At 38.6% G+C, this 17,453-nt stretch overlaps 1 protein-coding gene across 2 annotated transcripts; it reads left to right on the forward strand.

The window, feature by feature from the left end:
* Nucleotides 1-1,186: 1,186 nt before the first annotated feature.
* Nucleotides 1,187-17,448, forward strand: LOC145212091 (uncharacterized). Of its 2 annotated transcripts, none has more exons than XM_080080112.1 (23): nt 1,187-1,454; nt 2,024-2,133; nt 2,749-2,917; nt 2,982-3,085; nt 3,666-3,771; nt 4,129-4,294; nt 4,889-5,064; nt 5,943-6,038; nt 6,192-6,354; nt 6,532-6,763; nt 7,340-7,508; nt 8,302-8,394; nt 9,352-9,478; nt 9,544-9,681; nt 9,898-12,447; nt 12,744-12,899; nt 13,428-13,577; nt 13,942-14,087; nt 14,166-14,344; nt 14,640-14,782; nt 15,002-15,123; nt 15,606-15,710; nt 16,168-17,448. In XM_080080112.1, exons 1-23 carry the CDS (start codon nt 1,350-1,352, stop codon nt 16,243-16,245), a joined length of 5,583 nt encoding a protein of 1,860 aa, XP_079936238.1. In that variant the 5' UTR covers nt 1,187-1,349; the 3' UTR covers nt 16,246-17,448. The 2 variants fall into 2 exon arrangements, with proteins under 2 accessions (XP_079936238.1, XP_079936245.1); XM_080080119.1 differs by having other exon boundaries at nt 14,643-14,782.
* Nucleotides 17,449-17,453: the final 5 nt, after the last annotated feature.

Genomic DNA, 17,453 nt, shown 5'->3' on the forward strand with positions numbered 1-17,453 from the left:
GTATATTTGTAACTTCAAAACCAAAACGAATCGATTGCCTGTTTAGGGTTTCTGGTGACTTTTTCGCTAGAAGTATTTGTGTCTGTTCAATGGTATCATTGGTCTGTTTTTGCACGTTTGTTAAATACAAAACAAAGCAAATTAAAATTGCGTCGTACGTGTTTACTCTTATTAATGTCCATTAGAGAACTTTTTTGGTCGTTACAATTTGCAGATTTTTTGGGATCAAGCTTAATATGAAACTAGTTAAGTATTTTTCAGTCAGGTAAGATTTTTAAAAGATCAACAACTATATTTGTTTTACCGCGGCAAACTGCACAACGATTGGTGCGATTTCTATGAAATGACGATCATCCCGCCGAGAAGTTGCGAGGCGCCGCGTTGATTTTAATCATGCTGTGAAAATGAATTTTGGTTGGATCCAATACGAGTAAATCTTGCAAGAATTAATTTTGGTGTGAAAAGTTTTAAGTTTTCCAAAAAGTTTTGATATTTTACGTTTCCTATGGTATGTTTTTATGTTAAGTGTTTCAAAAATAGCAGATCTAGAAGCTGTTTTTAAACAGTGACGTACAAAGCAACATTTTGTTGAGTAAAATGTTTTTAATTCAAGTGAATGAAATAATATGTTTTGATTTTGCGCTATGACATCGTAAGTCATACAGATTGACTATTCTTGTCTTATCTTTACATCAGTTTGAGGTATAGTTTATGGTGGACTTATTATTCATTTGATGACAATAAGAAATATAGTTCAATTTTTAATAAAGTTCAGAAATATAGTCCAATCAAAATTTTATTTCACTATAATTATTGTACAATTGTACTTATGTTGTGAATAATTAAATCAGTTATGGCCAGAAAGCAGTACTTTACTTTTAAACTAAAATGTATAATATCAAACATACAATTAACAGTTGTGTGTAATTTGCATGAAAGCACAGGTTACAAAATTGTAATTTAAATATGATGTTTTATATTTTCATTCTTTTTATTGTGCTTTGAGGTTTTTTATTTTTAATACAATCACAGTTCAAACAAGTTCACAAAGCATATTTTATTTGTCAAACAAAATTGATTTGTTGTTTTCAACTAGGATAAAATAAAAAATATTTCAAAACTATTTATTTCATAAAACACCTCTTTTCTAGAAAGTACATGTATCCTTCATACTGAAAAAGTAGTACAGCTTTACACACCTAACAAAGTAACTTTTTCCCAAGAAAATGCAGCATGGTCGCAAAGAAATAGTCTGACTGAAATGTGTTGTGTAACCGTTCATCTGGATATTGTGCTAGTGTGATGTCACAATCCTCTGCTGGAGCAACAAATGACCTAAACTATTTATCATGTACTCATTGAAAGAACTCCGAACATGGTGGGAGGTTCCTGCCATTGCCCATTTCTTCTCATTGTTCAAGAGCTGCTTCTTGCTGACAGATTTCACCATTGAGGTTTGGTTTTAGATACGACTGCATGATTTTGCTGTAGTTGACTGGTGTGTCTTTTTTACTGTCCTACATGCTCATACCAACATTAGTCATCAATCTTAGTCCTAATACTAACATTAGTCATTAATCTTAGTAGACAATTTGTTATTGCTACTTGTGAAATTTGTTTTTATATATTTATGTATGGTGGTAGCGAATATAAATTTTTCAATACATTTCAAACAACAAAATTCTTGTTTTTTTGGGTAGCTGGAAGTTTTTATCTGCACTAAATGCCAGGTTCCCAAATACTTTTGTTGTAATTAACTGCTTACCTAGATTTTGTGATCTCAAAAATATATATATATATATACTCACATTCAAGTCATTGACAGTTGTTATTATGCTCAAGAAATGTAAAAAAATATTCATGTTAAACATATTGTTCACAGTATAGAAATGTTTTGAAACTTTGGTTTGCACTAAAAACCCAACAGAATGTCAGTTGGTTTGAATACTTTTGTTAAATTTAAAAAATTTAATCCAACCAATGCATTGAGGTATTTTGATTTTAAGTTTTCTATTAATCACAGGAGTTGGAGGATGCCTTGATGACAGATGGCGAAGAAGACAAATCAACCATTTTCACTTCAAGGCTCTTGACTGAATTGCTGCAGGGTTGCTATGACAACCCCAACATCAGGTAAATATAACACAAAACCCAACCAACATGTTTTATTTGATGTGATTTTGGGCAATGAGTCATAGTACCTGGAATTTGTGGTTGACTAACCTATTTGAGAATTGTCTCTTGTCTAGTTTATAACATTTTCTTCCAGCACTTGATACAAACAAAATGGGAAAAACATTAAGAGGATTGGCGCATTTTTTTAACATATGTACACTCTCTAAATTATACTATATATGATAAATTTGTAGACTGTTTACAAAGAATTAAGGCTGAATTTTGGTTTTTGACAATAGTTTCACTAAAGTAACATTTTTCCGCTTGTTTTACAGAAGCTAAGTTTTAATGAGAATTATAATTGTATGTCACTGTGGTTTTGGTTTATCATTTTCATATCCAACAATTTGATATTTTTTCTGTGTGTATTTATGTATAGATTTTTTCTGATTTAGTAGCGGAAGTGTTGGTTTTTAGTCTACTATGCTTAAATTTGCATACTAAGTTGAGTGTATATATTCATGGGGCTTCATTTAATATCACAGCGGAATTTAGCTATTCGCTGAGTAATTTCCATATTCGTTGTGGAGTGTTAAAACCATGAACAAACATGCTGTTACATCTTGTGTGTAGCGTGACAACGTACCACGACACATTGATTGACATCATGAAGACTCGTTGGGAAGATGAAGATGGGAGGGTGAATCCATTATCGTCGATCAATGCTGACTTTCACAGTCTTCCTACACGACTGAAAGTACAAATTATCCATCGTCTTACAGAATATCGACTTGATGCACTGGTTTGTTTGCATTTTTTATTGAGGCGATTTGTAAAGAGTGGAATTTGACACCACAGTTTTGCAGGATGTTGCAGAAAAGCTGGCTGGCCTGAACCCGTCTGACCTTCGACTGGAACCACTCGGTGCTGATCGACATGGGTCACGTTACTGGTACTTCTTTGGTGTTAGGTAAGTGCTGAAAGTTTTAAATTTTCATCCTGTCTGTAGCTTAACATATTGTGCACTTTGACCTTTTTTCCTTGACATGCTTTGAACGGTTTTTATTATAATACCAAGTAAATGGAAAGAAGTACATGAAATAATTGTAGCCACTTTTGTTTGTAGAAATATAACCTTTATGGGCTTTTTAACAACCTAATGTTTGTCTAAAAGTTGAATGTAACCAATACTGAAAATCTTTTTTAGCCAAATATATGCACGATAAAAGCTGCACATGAGCTCTATTTATTGTCTCCCTAATCTGTTTATATTTTAAAATCTAATGTAAAAACCCTTTTGTGGAATTAGGATTTCCCAACATTATGACATTAATAGCTGTTTGTGTGACCAACTTGTGGTGGCATAAATCAAATGTTCCTTTAAAAGAAATGGTGATGTGTGAAAAGGTGACATAACTCCAATTTCTTTTCAAGTATCCTAATTTTCAGGTCCGATTCATATTATGCTCCCTTTATCCAGTATTTTTTAATTTGGTTCCAAAATCTCAACCCAAACTATAGTGTCCAGTCATATGTCATTTGTTGTGAAGGCTTTACAAAGAAACACCATGGGAAAAAGTGGCCAAGAAACGAAAGCGAGAACAGGAAAAGAAAGCTGGATTAAAGCGATCAAAATCTTCACTCTCATCGGACAAGGTAAAATTTTTGCTTACATATGTACTTTTTATATTTATATACTAAGAGTTATGCTGTAAAAGGAAAAATATTCCATAATGCCCTTTTTCACTTTACTTGTACATAAAGCTTATGCATAATTGGTATATTTTTGTTCTTTTTTTAAAGTTGGATTGTTCATCTTTACAGTATAAAATAAAATGATCAAGTCCATAGGCCATTGCTTTGGGCGGAGACAAAAAACTAACTGTGTTTGCACTATAAATCATGCGTTAAAAATAAACCCCATAGCTGCATATAGAGTTTGACATTTTCAGATGTGTGTGATATGAAAACATGACCGTGCTGTTATGAGTCATGGTGTTTAAATACTTGCAGAAATTAGAAAGGGATGCATCACTTTCTGAATCGGATGCAGAAGTTCAACTTTACGACTTCTCTCACTTTTTTCATCACCATGACAACCATTCTATACATGGGAAAAAGAAAAAGTTAAAAAAGAAGAAAATGAAAAAGAAAAAGGCAAAAGAGGAAAAACTCACAGGTTTGACAAGCTGATTTTATAGCAATAAATCTGTGTGCAAATAAACTATACAAATAGTCCTTTGGTACAAACAAATTCTCAGTTATTGGTTTAATTTCCAAGTTTTATTTGTTTTACATTGAAAGCTGAAATGAAACCAATATTATGGTGGCTTATATGCAAAATGACACAATGTTATTTTTCATAATTTTGTTCATATGCTATCTGTACCCAATTTTAGGTAGGGGTTTAAGGTTTTAAAATAGGGATAAAAGATACTTTTCTGTGTTTTTGTGTTGTCGGTCACAAATTGCAAACTGTGTTACTCAAGTTGTTTAAAGTGTCAAGCAATCTAGATTAACTGATGCCTTTTTAATGCGTACATATAATAAATCATGTGCATTAAACTCATTGCATTTTTTTACTGTAAAACACAGATGAAAACTGTTTTCCGTCCAGGTTGCTTCTACAAACCACACCTTAAAAACCATTCTAGATTGTGTTTTATCATATCGGACAGTTTTCTGGCTCATTATTAGCTTTCACTGTATTATACTAGAAAAGTACTAGATATTGCAATTTCAAATGCATTGATATGTGAAATTTTTTAATCAGGATTTCCTCACAATGGTTTGTCTGACAATTTATGGGAGGTTGTATGTTACAATGTTCATGACTGGAACAAACTGTCTAACAAGCTGGAAAATGGTTCTTCAAGGAGAGAAGAGTCATTGAGACAACTTATTGTTGACAACTTTCTTCCCAACCTGCCAAAGATTGTTGAAGACATGGTAATTATCCCTAAAAACTCCCCACTCTTGTGGATTGCTTGTGGTGATCATTCCAATTCTATTGTCATCTTAGCGACTATTTTCACCAATATATACTTGATACCGAAAAGATTCAATATGAAAGACTTTGACAATGCTTTGTAGCAAAATACACATGTCAAACCAAAAAAGATGTTTGAACCAGGAAATACACAGTACATATAATGAGCCTGTAGACAGTTCATATTGCTGCTGTAGTAGTTTGTATGAACACCATAATGTGGCTGCACTAGGCTGCATGATCAATGTCCTGTCACCAGCTGCACTGATGAGACCTTATAAATCGACTTGTGTATCTTTATTAGTGATGGGACGATAACAGATTTTGAAGCGGGTGTCGATGCCGAGTACGAGTACCACATGTATATACCTTCGATACCGAGTACTTAAATAAAGCGCTGTGTTAGTTGTATATCACAAGCTAATTTCTTTACCATGGCCTGGTTACATGTGCATGCATACACATGCAGAAGCATTCAGAAAAATGTGATGTCCTTACAATAGCGAAAAAATATACGTAACATGGCGGAGCTTTTTTTCCGATTTTGTGCTGACTGAAGCAAATATTGGCAAAACATTGCCTGTATTCTTAAAGTGTAAAGCGGCCTTCGGTATCGAAAAACGAGGCAAAGTATTTTGATACCACTGAAATCGTTGGATACCATCGATACCGAGTAGAGAGTACCGGGTACTCTTCCCATCACTAATCTTTATACCTATGCTGAATGGTTTAATGTTTTTATTCCCTAAATCTGAAAACACAAATGCTTCATCGAGTCTTAAAAAGTATGTCTCATCAAATGTTTTTGTGTTTGATATAACAGTTTTATAACTTGTAGGAACAGCAGAAGAAACACAAGGCTCAGTTGGAATATCCTCGAAGAAGTTCCTGTCGGCTTCTTGCCAAAAAACTGCATGAGGAAGAGGATGAATTGGTAAGTTGATGCTGATTTTTTTGAAATGTTATTCACTTAGGTAAGTTTTTTTGTGTTGTTTTAAACTGAAATAAATTTTGAATATTTTTTCTGTCAAATCATGAAATTTTTTCTTGATATTTTAATTTCAACACCTTCAACTTCTTTTCCCAGGAGCTGAGTGTAAAGGGTCGAGAGAAACTGATGCAGTTGAGGAAAGAGCGGGAGAACATCCGACGGAAAGAGGATGATGCAAGACTCGCTTCTGATTTCAAAGTTATGCTTGATACCGAGATCGAGAGAATTCATAAACTCCGACAAACTGAGTGGTTAAAAAGTAGGTGGACATGATTATATTGTTCCTATTTTTTTAATAAGAAAAAAAAATATAAGAAAGCCAGTGCGATTAAACTGAAATAAAGCAAGTTTAGATGGTAAATGAATGCAGCACATGCAGAAAAGGCTTATATATTCGTTATGAAATTGACCATTTACCATTTGTTTGCTTTATTAGAACAAGAGGAAGAAAAAATCAAGCGATTGGCCGAGGGATTACCGATCGACTCTGGTTCAAGCTCTGACGAGTCTATGCAGCCAGAAATACCTGTTTCTCAGCTCAAGGGAAAACTGATGTCGAAAAACCAAAACAAATCCAAAACGCGAGATAAAACATGTCAGAAGAAATCACTCAGCAATGGCAAAACATCTGCTGCTGCTCGAGCTAAATCTGGAAAGCCCACTAAAAGGTTTGAAAAGCTCATTGTTGTTACTTTTCAGTGCTGATTTGTTATTTATTAGAAGCCACATTTTTTTTAATATGGATCATTTATCATGTTTTAATATGGAAACTTGATTCATGGAAGGGGACCCATATTGTTTTTGTCAGTATGTTTTCTTCTATCTAATGCTGGTTTGTTCCAAGCGTTTGGTCAAGAAAGAGTGCTTTAAACTTATTGAATTTTACATCAGTGTTAGTTGGTTATCCAAAGTTATTGGTCTTAAAGTTTGACCCCAGGTTACCCACCCATGGGCCCCTAAAATGTGAAAATTTAACTACAGCCATATTTACTAGTACAGGATCAAGGAATTTCATACTTTGTTCATTGGTGCATTGTAAACACCAAATTTTAGAAATCATTTTTTTAAATATTAAAACCTTGATCTGTTTTAGATTTGGTTGCCTTCGTGCAAATGAACATCAAAGTCCCAAATTTGTTCTAAAAAAAAAGTTTAGAAATTTATATAACCAGTATCACGTCTTTGTCACAATAGAATACAGCCATATATTACTGTGCTAAATTTTGCATTCTTCAATTTCACAGAGCAACAAAGAAAGTACCACCCAGCAGGAGAAGAGCAAGCGTCCAATCACAGAAGAGCAACACTGAAGTGGAGAGCAGCCATGAGGAAGAGGAAATGCTGGAAGATGATCCCAATCAACATCTTCTGGAGTTGGCCACAGGAGATGCAGAATACAAGGCAATGAAAGAGGTAATAAAATGAGAGCCCCAAGATATCATCAGGGGTGCTTCAAAAAGATTTTCTATTTGAATTTTACATATTTATTTTTTACCCTGACTGTAAATGAGACATCTTAGGTTAAATTATTGACCATTTATGTCACTTACTTCAGGTGTTCTGTGTCTAACAGTTAGCCAGTACATCACTTAAAGTGTTTCTTTCTTGTATTATATAATGGCCACTAGGGATGTGCCAAAACGGCAAATGTTCTGTTTGGTCGAGCACCGAGCATCTCACTTTAATGTTCGGTGCTCGGCCAGCACGCTCGATGCATTATGACGTCACAAATAAAATCCCCTTTCTACGTTTTAGCTCTACAATGCCTCTTACGTCACTGGCGTTTTTTTATTAAGTTGGACATGCCCATAAAGTACACGTTTTTCCACTATCTAGTGCTTTTGAAAAATCATTCGTTTTTGTTCATAGATACCCTTTAGAACACTAGTTACGCATGTTAGCAGGTGATGAATTTGCAAATTTAACGCTCAGGTCAGTTTGTGCAACTGCTCGGCCAAGCACCGAGCATTAAAAACAGCGATGCTCGGTACCGAGTACTCGGGCTGGCTCGGCTCGGCCCATCCCTAATTGCCACTAAACGTTTGATAGGTGTTTGAAACAGGATTAGGAAACCTGCCTGACCGTTTAGTGTGGCTCTTTGTACAGGCACAAAGTAGTTTTTCTGTCCTGGTAATCATGTCCTGCTAATCATTGCTAAATAAGTATCGGTGAAACCCTTTGCTGTTTACATTCATTGCTTTCATAGACATGGGAATTGCTGGACACCCATCAAGATGCATGGCCATTCCAAGCACCTGTAGAGGAATGGTACGCTCCCAAATACCACAAGATTATCAAGGTAAAGTTGTTTAACTTATAATTCTGCTTGGTTCAGTACTTCTAAACTTGTGCTTGGTTATGTCTTGTTGCTTACAGCAGTAGTTCTCAAACTGTGCGTCGGGACGCCCTGGTGCGTCGTTTCAATTTTCCAAGGGCATCGCAGAGTAGTGCCGTTTTGTGGCTGAACTCAGTTTATCTTATAAGAATAAGAATTAACACTTTCAGTGTGGTTGACGTATATCTACGTCAAAAGATCAAAAATGATCAAAAATGCGGCTTCCCGTTAATGTACATCAGGACCAAACAGCCTTTGCAGCAAGCGCCTGTCTGAGGCGACGCTTGGCGGATATTAAACTTGGTTTTAAATTCCTCTTTAACTTGCTTTTATTTGCTGGTGCGTCGCAAGTCCAGAAAACTTTTCCAGAGGCGTCGCAAAAAAAAAAGTTTGAGAACCACTGGCTTACAGAATATGATCGAGCATAAGCACATACTCTTTAAGTCCTACAAGTTCTGCTTTTAAGTCTATTGAAGGAAGCTTTGTTTCATATGACCATGTACTGGAAGAAAATGACCAATAACTGATAAAGCACAACTTTCAGTTGTTTAAATATTGTTTACACTGCATTTTTGATTGTTGTTGAGACCATGTATATTATACAGGAAAACTCGGTTAACTGGGACCCATTTGGACCAAAAATTTGACTAGATTAGGTGTAGCCTTAACACATTACGAATCATTTGTAGCTCAAGTTTTGTTCAAATTAGGTGAAGATTCGGATGAAATGAATTCTATTTAAACAAGGTCTACTGTATTTACATTTCACTGTAAGAATGACAAAATCTTGTGTGATTGGTTCGGTTTGGCACATTGTACTTAACATGTTGTAGTACTGAGCAATTCTTATATAGATTGGCATTTATATTTATTGAAGTTGGAAATTGCAGCTTAATTACCATGTTTAATATTTTTTAACAGAGGCCAATGGACCTGTCCACCATTGAAACGAAGTTAGATGATAGAATTTATAAGAAAGTAACTGAATTTATGGCTGACATCACCCTAATGTTCAATAACTGCCGATTGTACAACGGTCCTGAAAGTGGTAAGTTCATTTTTTGTAGCAAATTGTTTTTAAACTTGATGTTATCATATCGTTTTTTGTTTCAGAATACACCCAAGTCGCAAACGAACTAGACAAACTGTTTAAAAGCAACCTGTTTAGCAAATTGTCACCGAATGTAAGAGAAAGCAAAACAAAAAAGGGAAAATCTCCTCATGATGGAAAAGATACCAATACTGTAACAGGCAAGTCAAAAACTAATTTTTTTGATGTATTCCTATGAAAAAAGAACAATAAATACAAAATCTGTCTGAACATCTAAGGTTAAAGATTTTTTTATTGCAAAGAATAATCAAGAAAGGTTACAGTAGTGTTTTTAAAATTGCTTCAAGTAATAACAAAAAGCATTTTTCACCTAACTCTTTGAATGATGCTGATCATGTAATTTTTGTTTAACACAGAGAACAAAACTCCAGTAAAACAGAATGGGAAAGAGACCTCTAAAGTGGAACTGTTGGATGATTTTGATGAGGAAGAAGATGATGAGGAAGAGCAGGATGAAGAGTCCTCTTCTTCCGACGAATTTACTCCTCCTGGTGTGTCCAAAGCTCAAGTGAAGAAAAAGAGACTCGAAGTTGCAAAAACTCTCGGTGTTATAAAAGACAAACCTGGTACTGTTAAAAGCAAAACTCCTGTTGCAATTAAGAAGTCCACCACAGGACCAACTAGAAGATCCTCAGTCGATGTTCGGAGCAACAAGAGAAAGAAGGAGGACTCTGAAGAAGAAGAGGAGCCACCTCCTTTGAAAACCACTCAAAGAAGAACCTCAACAAATCGCTCTAGAGGCCGAGGATCATCAAGAACTAGAGCGAGACGTACTTCAGTTTCAACACGGAGTAGCATCCAGAAAACTGATTCAGAAAGCGAGGAAGAAAGTCCTCCAGTGAAAAGGCGAGCAGCTCCCAAACGTACCAATCGTGGTGGCAGAGGCGGTCCTCCAGCATCCAGCAAAACACGACCAAGGAGGTCATCAACTCAGCAAAACAAGACCGGCATTACTGCGAAAACTGACAGTTCTGATGTGGCTGAGAGTGATGATATGGCGGATGGGGAATTATCAGAAAAGGAAGAACTTTCACAAAAGGCCAATGTGACTGAGGAAGTTTTGGATAACACTGATGCCTTGTCTACAGATCATGAAAAAGAAGATGAAATTGAAAATGATATTAGCCTAGATCAGTCGGGCACAAATGATGAGGCTGCTGTCATTCCTGTTCCAAACGAAGTCGAGAAGAGAGAAGACTCGCCTCTGAGGGAAGCAGAGTCCTCTTCTTCATCTTCTCGTGCCTCATCCAGATCCCCATCACTGGAGAAGTTTGAAAAACTAGAGGAAGATGCCAAGTCGAAACCACAAGTACTATGGTCCCTTGATTACCTTGCTTCTCAAGCCAGAGTCTTAGAAGAACAGCATCGAAAATTGGAGGCGTCAACTTCGAGCAGTCGGTCGGAGGGTCGAAAGTCAACAGAAATTGTACGTAGAAACAGTAGCCAGCCGGGCACCCCTGCAAGTGACTTGGCGAAGCTTGCTGAAGAAAACAAAAATCCTTCTTCTTCTTCACCTGCTGCTGTTCGACCACATGGGAGAAATACCCAGTGGAATCCTTCACCCATCGGAGCAAGTCCTTTAATGGAAGAAGGCCAGAAGGCTAGAAACTTCGGATCTAAACCTACTCCAGGCAGAGGTGATGATATGGATCCGTATAGTTTCAATGATGAGGATAGCCCAGCCACACTATTCGCAAAGAAGCCTGACACTGAAGGCCCACCTTCCACGGAAATGGTTCAAAATCCAGGTCCAAAGACAGACCCTGTGGCTATGGGTCCTCCCCTGTCTTCACCAAGACCATCACCTCGAATTATTGAGCAACAGCAGTTTCCTCAGCACCCGGTTCCACCTCAAGACCGTTTAGCGGAGATTCCCAAGCCAAAACCTGTACAGCAAGACTTGCATAAGCAGACACAAAGTGCGGCACCTAGAAATGTGCCACAGTCTCCACATGCCAAACCTGTTGAACGTTCTCCAGTATCAATGCCAACTCCGCCATCCAACAAGCCAGTGCCCACACCGCCAAGGCCCATGTCACAGGACCATGGCATGCCAATGGTATCTAGGGTAGCAGAGTCCCCACACACCCAGCCTCAGCCACAGAAATTAAACCCTGAGCCTTTACCTGTTGCTGCGGCAAGGCAAGGAACTCAAGATGTTGCTGCAACGAACACAAGTAGCCGTTCTTTAACAGCGTTGACAAACATTGCGCAGCGTTATTCGGAAAAACCGGACAATAATCGTGTATACCCCGCACCGCCTACCTCAAACCATGCCCCCAGTACAGTGGCCATGCAACACCCCAGTGCTGCAGTGCCACACGTTTCAAACGGACCCCGGTCTGTGCCCCAACCCCATCCCTCTACCCCATCCATCAGGTCACCCCGGTCCATGTACCAACAATCCCCTACACCGCAGTACAGCAAACGACCTGAAAGCGGCGAGCAAATGCAAGCGCAACACAACAAGGTGCATGAAAAACCGAAACAGACCACACAAGGGCCTCGCCCCCAGCAGAGTAATCCCTCAGCCCCCATGCAGCGCCAAATTAGCGAGGGTAGCCGAAACAACATGCCCCAGCAAAGCAGAGGCAACCCCTATAACCCCCAAGTGTCCCAACAACACGCACCCCCATCTTCTGCGCATGACGTAGCGAGACGTCATCCATCAGTGACGCCAGGGCAAGGTTTTGAGTCAAGGTCACAAAGCAGGTCAATGTCGGATGTACCTTATCACAATCAAGGTCAGCCTGGAAATACTAGCGCGGCACAGAACCCTGCCTACAATTATGGCGGACAACAACAGCAGCAGCAGCAACAAGCACAGGTTTCGCGCCGTAGTTCAGTAACTTCAGCGCCCCGTGCGGCGGAAAACGACGCTTCCCCCTATTCGCACCAACAGAAAGGTAAGAGTTCTGTCTTTTAAACTGAATTCTTGCTAGAAAACGATTTGGTGACTATATTGTGTGCTATGCTATTGGCAGCCAATGAATATTGTACCTGTTTATAGCGTTCAAAACTTAACGCATGTGATTACCACATTCGATTTAAGTAAGGGCTTTTAGCTTCCATATATATTTGCATAAAAAATGCTTCTGGCAAATTTCGATGTACTTGTTGATTTTAATATCACTGAATCTATCTGCAGAAATATTTGGTAAAAGTATGGTTAAATCAAAAGAAACATAACCTCCATTAACAGTTCAATCGTCGACTCCTCCCGTGTTATTACACAATCCTACCATGGCAAGTTTTGGTTTGAGCCCCTGGTCGTTGGCTCAACAAGCAAACGACGTCCAAACCAGTCAAAACAACGGCAGCAGGCAGAACGTCCCGCGGAAAAACAGCAATGTCTCAGGTTTGTGTTTTAGTCAGAGTTGTAAGTAGGGCCGGATTCGAGCTTAGGTTTTATAAAAAATACGGCTTGATTCGGGCCTGACTTTACACTTTGTGTCAGTATTTTTTTTAAATAAATTTAACCAGGTAAATAGCCAGTTGCTGAACCTGACCTAATGCCAAACAGCCCTAAAACGCCTTGTTCGAGACCAATTGCCCATTGTGTTTGTTGTCTTGGTCTTTTCTGAGGCTTCAAGTATAGGCTTGTCAATCAAAGTTTTGGGCCTAAACGAGCTTCTCAAAAACGATTCGGGTGCGGGCCGGGTTTCGGGCTTGTACTTTTGGGTTCGGGCTCCAATTTCAGGCCCGTTTACAACTCAGCTTTACGTATTTACACCATCCAGTGTAACTTGTCACGTGATCAAACAGAGCCTTGTGATTGGTGGACCCGCAAATCGGGCGCAAAGCATATAGACGCCCGTTAAACCTTTCGTCATTCAGATGTAGTTACTTTAAATATAAATGATATCATGTTTGGTTTGTGCGTTAGGTGGTGGTAATGGCTCTTACCCAACCAGTAAGTCGACAGCACACAGCGGCGGCAGCAACATGCAACCGATGACGTCACAAACCATGCAGCAACATTATCATACCCCGCCATCATCGTCATCATCTGTACCCCAGCAACACAGCACAGCTAGTAAGTAAAATAGCGTGTAGGTGATGTGTAATAGGTTTGTAGCGTACTGTACTACGCGCATTTAGTGTTATTTACCCTGATGAAGGCGACCTGTATCGGACGTCGAAAAGTTGGTGCAAAAATGCGATTCCCAGAAAAGCTCTGATAAGTTGATATTATGCCTGACAGCACAGCATGTATATATGTAATAGGTGGTTTGCCGTTTTGACGTGCCAAGTGTCCCAATAGTGGGAAAATGCATTTCCTTCCCAAGTATGACATGTGTATAGCCTGGTTAAACAATTTAATTTCATATCTGATCATTTTTTATGAATTTTTTAGACTTGGAAAGAAAATCATTTAAAAAACCGTTTGTTGTTTTCAGGTACTGGAAGTCATCATTCGGCCAATAAACACCGAACGCAGAGCACAGAAGCCAATAAACCACGTCAAAACGTTGCCAGTAACAACAGCGCCGGCCAATCAGCGGCTGGCAGGCGACAATCAGCCAACTCTGGACAACAGTACCAGGTTTGTCTTTCTCTATTACACTCAACAACAAAATACTCTAATTGTTCTTTCGATTATCACCCAATATTCTACCTTTAGAAAAACTCCACCGATTACATGGGGTACCATATACCCCCAACCCCTGCACCCACACCACGTGATGCAAGGACCCCCGTGTACTCCCCCCACCAGCAGAACGGCCTGCTTTCAGCGGCGGGTGCAGCAAATAATAACACCAGTTTATTACACCAAGATTTAACCGCCTCTGCGACTCTTAGGTATGTGCCTTGGAGACCACTCTATTAGCTCGGTACTGCAGGTGTGCATGGTTCTGTGTGGTTGCTTGATACAGAAGAACCATACAGCGTTCTTGTCTGCTTGGTACAAGAGGCCTGTTGGAACGTCAGTTGGAAAAACAAACCACACTGATGCATGTTCATTACATTATTAATCCATTTAAACGCTGTACACAGCCTTAAAGTCGCGTGTACAAAAATAAAACTGCCAAAGAACATGTGTCAAATGTATGAAAATTTGTTTGACTACGGTTTGGGTTTATGATTTCCTTTAAAGCAGGGCGCTACAGCAGCAGCACAAGACTGACCGACCTGCTCATGCAGCTGCAAGTATGTTGCATTACGCAGCAGCAGCCGCAGCACAACAAACTCAGGGAGCTGTGGCAGCTGCTAACGAGCAATACAGCAGGCTTGCTAACGGTAAGTAATCATGTTTTTTTGCAAATTACTAGGGCTTTGTGGATCATTTTGGTGTGTAAAAGATTTGTGCTTTTTACCATTTACAGCCTACACTCTATAGTTACCTTAAGGTTAAGAAACTTCGTCTATAACTCACAACTCTTGGACACCTTTGTTATGGTTACTTTACTTGTTAAGACTGCGACACATAAGAAGTTAAATACAGTCTTTTTTGTGTAGCCCACCACCGTGCGACCCCCCAACATGCGCACCCCCTAGCTGGAGTTTACCACCATCACCAAAACGCTGCAACGTCATCGGCTCACCAGGCAGCGGCACATCTTAGTTCACCCTGGTTACAGGTATGTCGCGTATGTTATTTCTATGACCAACTTTTGCTTTTGTGGGGGCAAACTTGAGGAATAGTGTTTCTTTTGAACTGATTTTGATAGGTGGTGCAAATATGAAACCACAAAAGATTTGAAAAAATAGTATTAATTGTAAGTTTGAATTGGACCATATTTGCAAGCGTTCAGTTTTTAAAGACTTGTTCTTGTTAATCTTTTACAAAACACTAAATTTATGATGTTGTCAGGTCGAGTCCATTTAAAATGAGGTAACAATGCTACCTGTCTTTTTTACCCTTAATTTAAAGCGCTCCTAATATGTACCTTTTTGTTGTGGTAAACCAGTTTGACGAAATTCGTCAGTTACAGGAAGAAAGCGCCGATCATTTTATTCAGCAAAAATAACTGAAAACTCATATCCAGGCTGCAGCAAATCCAGTCTTTGTTTTGCTAACTAAGCATACAATTCTAACATGTTAAATGTTTTCCTTGTTCAGGCTGCTGCTGCCGCTCCTGCCGCCGGTTACCCTAGCAACCTGCTTCCACCCCCGCACATGGATCCAGTGTATCAACTTATGCAACAGTCTGGAATGCATGGACAGGTAAGACGTTTTTACATATGATTTTGATCCAAGGGTTTAAGCCAGTGGTTCTCAAACTCGGTTTTTGTGGCCGCATGCGGCTCCCAACTACTTATTCTGCGGCTCGCACCAGACCTCAGAAAACCACCAAACATTGCTATTTTAGCTTTCAAAGTGATAATCTTCAGTGATTTTCTCAAGGTTTCGTTTTTTTGCGGCTCCGTACACACTTAAAAAATACCATTTGGCCCCGACAATAAAAAAGTTTGAGAACCACTGGTTTAAGTGGACCTAAACCTTAAAGTACAAGCCCGAAACGTCCGTATTGCCTGGTGACTTCATTTGCATATTTTGAACAAACAATCACCTATAAGTTTCCTCAAAACATTTTTTTTTTAAAATGGGTGCCTTGTCGCAATGTGTATTGACTGTTTGGTTTATAAAATCCACAGCAGTCTAATACTCTTTTGTTTTTCAGTATTCGATGTATTCAAACCCAGTCATGCAACAACTGCATCAACAGCATTTACAGCATCACATGTTACCCAAGTACTGATTGGCTGAAGCGCTCACGTGACTGTACCATGTGATCACAGGCAGACAAACCTTACTACGAAACTGTTGCAAAAAGCTCGTGCCAACAGACACAGTATTTTCTTGCTGCTTCACTTGTCAAACTCGGCAATTTACAATGATATTTTCGCTAAATCATGCGCTACATTTGTGTTTTTCGCGACTTTTTGTGTTTTTGACGACGATTTTTTTGTAATCAACGGTTTCAACATTGTTGTTAAGTGCTCGTCGCAAATTCAACACAGCTTATAAACTATTTTTTTATACTTTTACTCGATCGTGGCTCATCAGTAAAGCAGTATTGACCGCAGCATCTTCTGCATTTTTTGTTACTGGCATTTCAAAACTCTTTTTGTGAAACTACCGCCATTTTTGCCGTGGTAAAAATTTTCGGGGCTGAACTGAGTATAACAATGGCGATTTTAATAGTTATTATATTTTAGGTGGTGCCCTTTACAGTTTCAGATTGGCCGTGCGTTTTTTTATATATCACTTTTACCTTTTTTTCCGACGTTCAAATTTTTTCGCTCAGTATATATTTGTCTTGGTTGTACATACGTTGATTTTAGCGATCAAGCCCACGCGCGCAAACTTCCGGGTGCACTTCCGCTCTGTCGTGAGAACTTTCCCACGGCGCTTGCACTTTTCTTCGCAGAACTGCGTCCGACCATTCAGCAGACCTTTTTACACGCAATTTTTTTCCAGCATAAATGGGATTTATAAGCATATTTTGTTCAGTCATCTCTCTACGCTTTCCATATATTGTCTATAATTGGGAAAATTTAGTTTCGTATTTTTATTTAAAACGATAAAATAGCATAAAACACACGGTTAAGCATTTTTTTATTAACATTTTACTAGATAACAGCATAAATCTTGTAAATCGCTCCGTTGTTTTAATCAAACTCTTTTTAAATCCGTTATGACTTGAATATTTTTTTGCACTGCCCTAATCAATTCGTAATCAGTCTACACGTCATCAGCAATTGTTATGTTTTTGTTTCGGTTAATTATCCGGTCGGACACAACCTGCTCTCATGGTTGTATCCCTCTGTACAGAGCCACCCTTGAGTTGTTTTGTCTCGCACGCACGACCTCTTGTGGTCACCTTAAGCCGCTTGTGCTTGGCGCATTATCACGCGATGTGTGTTGTCACGTGACGACAAATAAACTTTTTAAGATTGCAGCCCC

The sequence above is a fragment of the Phallusia mammillata genome, chromosome 1 (assembly GCF_965637545.1).
Source record: "Phallusia mammillata chromosome 1, kaPhaMamm4.hap1.1, whole genome shotgun sequence".
Lineage (NCBI taxonomy): Eukaryota > Metazoa > Chordata > Ascidiacea > Phlebobranchia > Ascidiidae > Phallusia > Phallusia mammillata.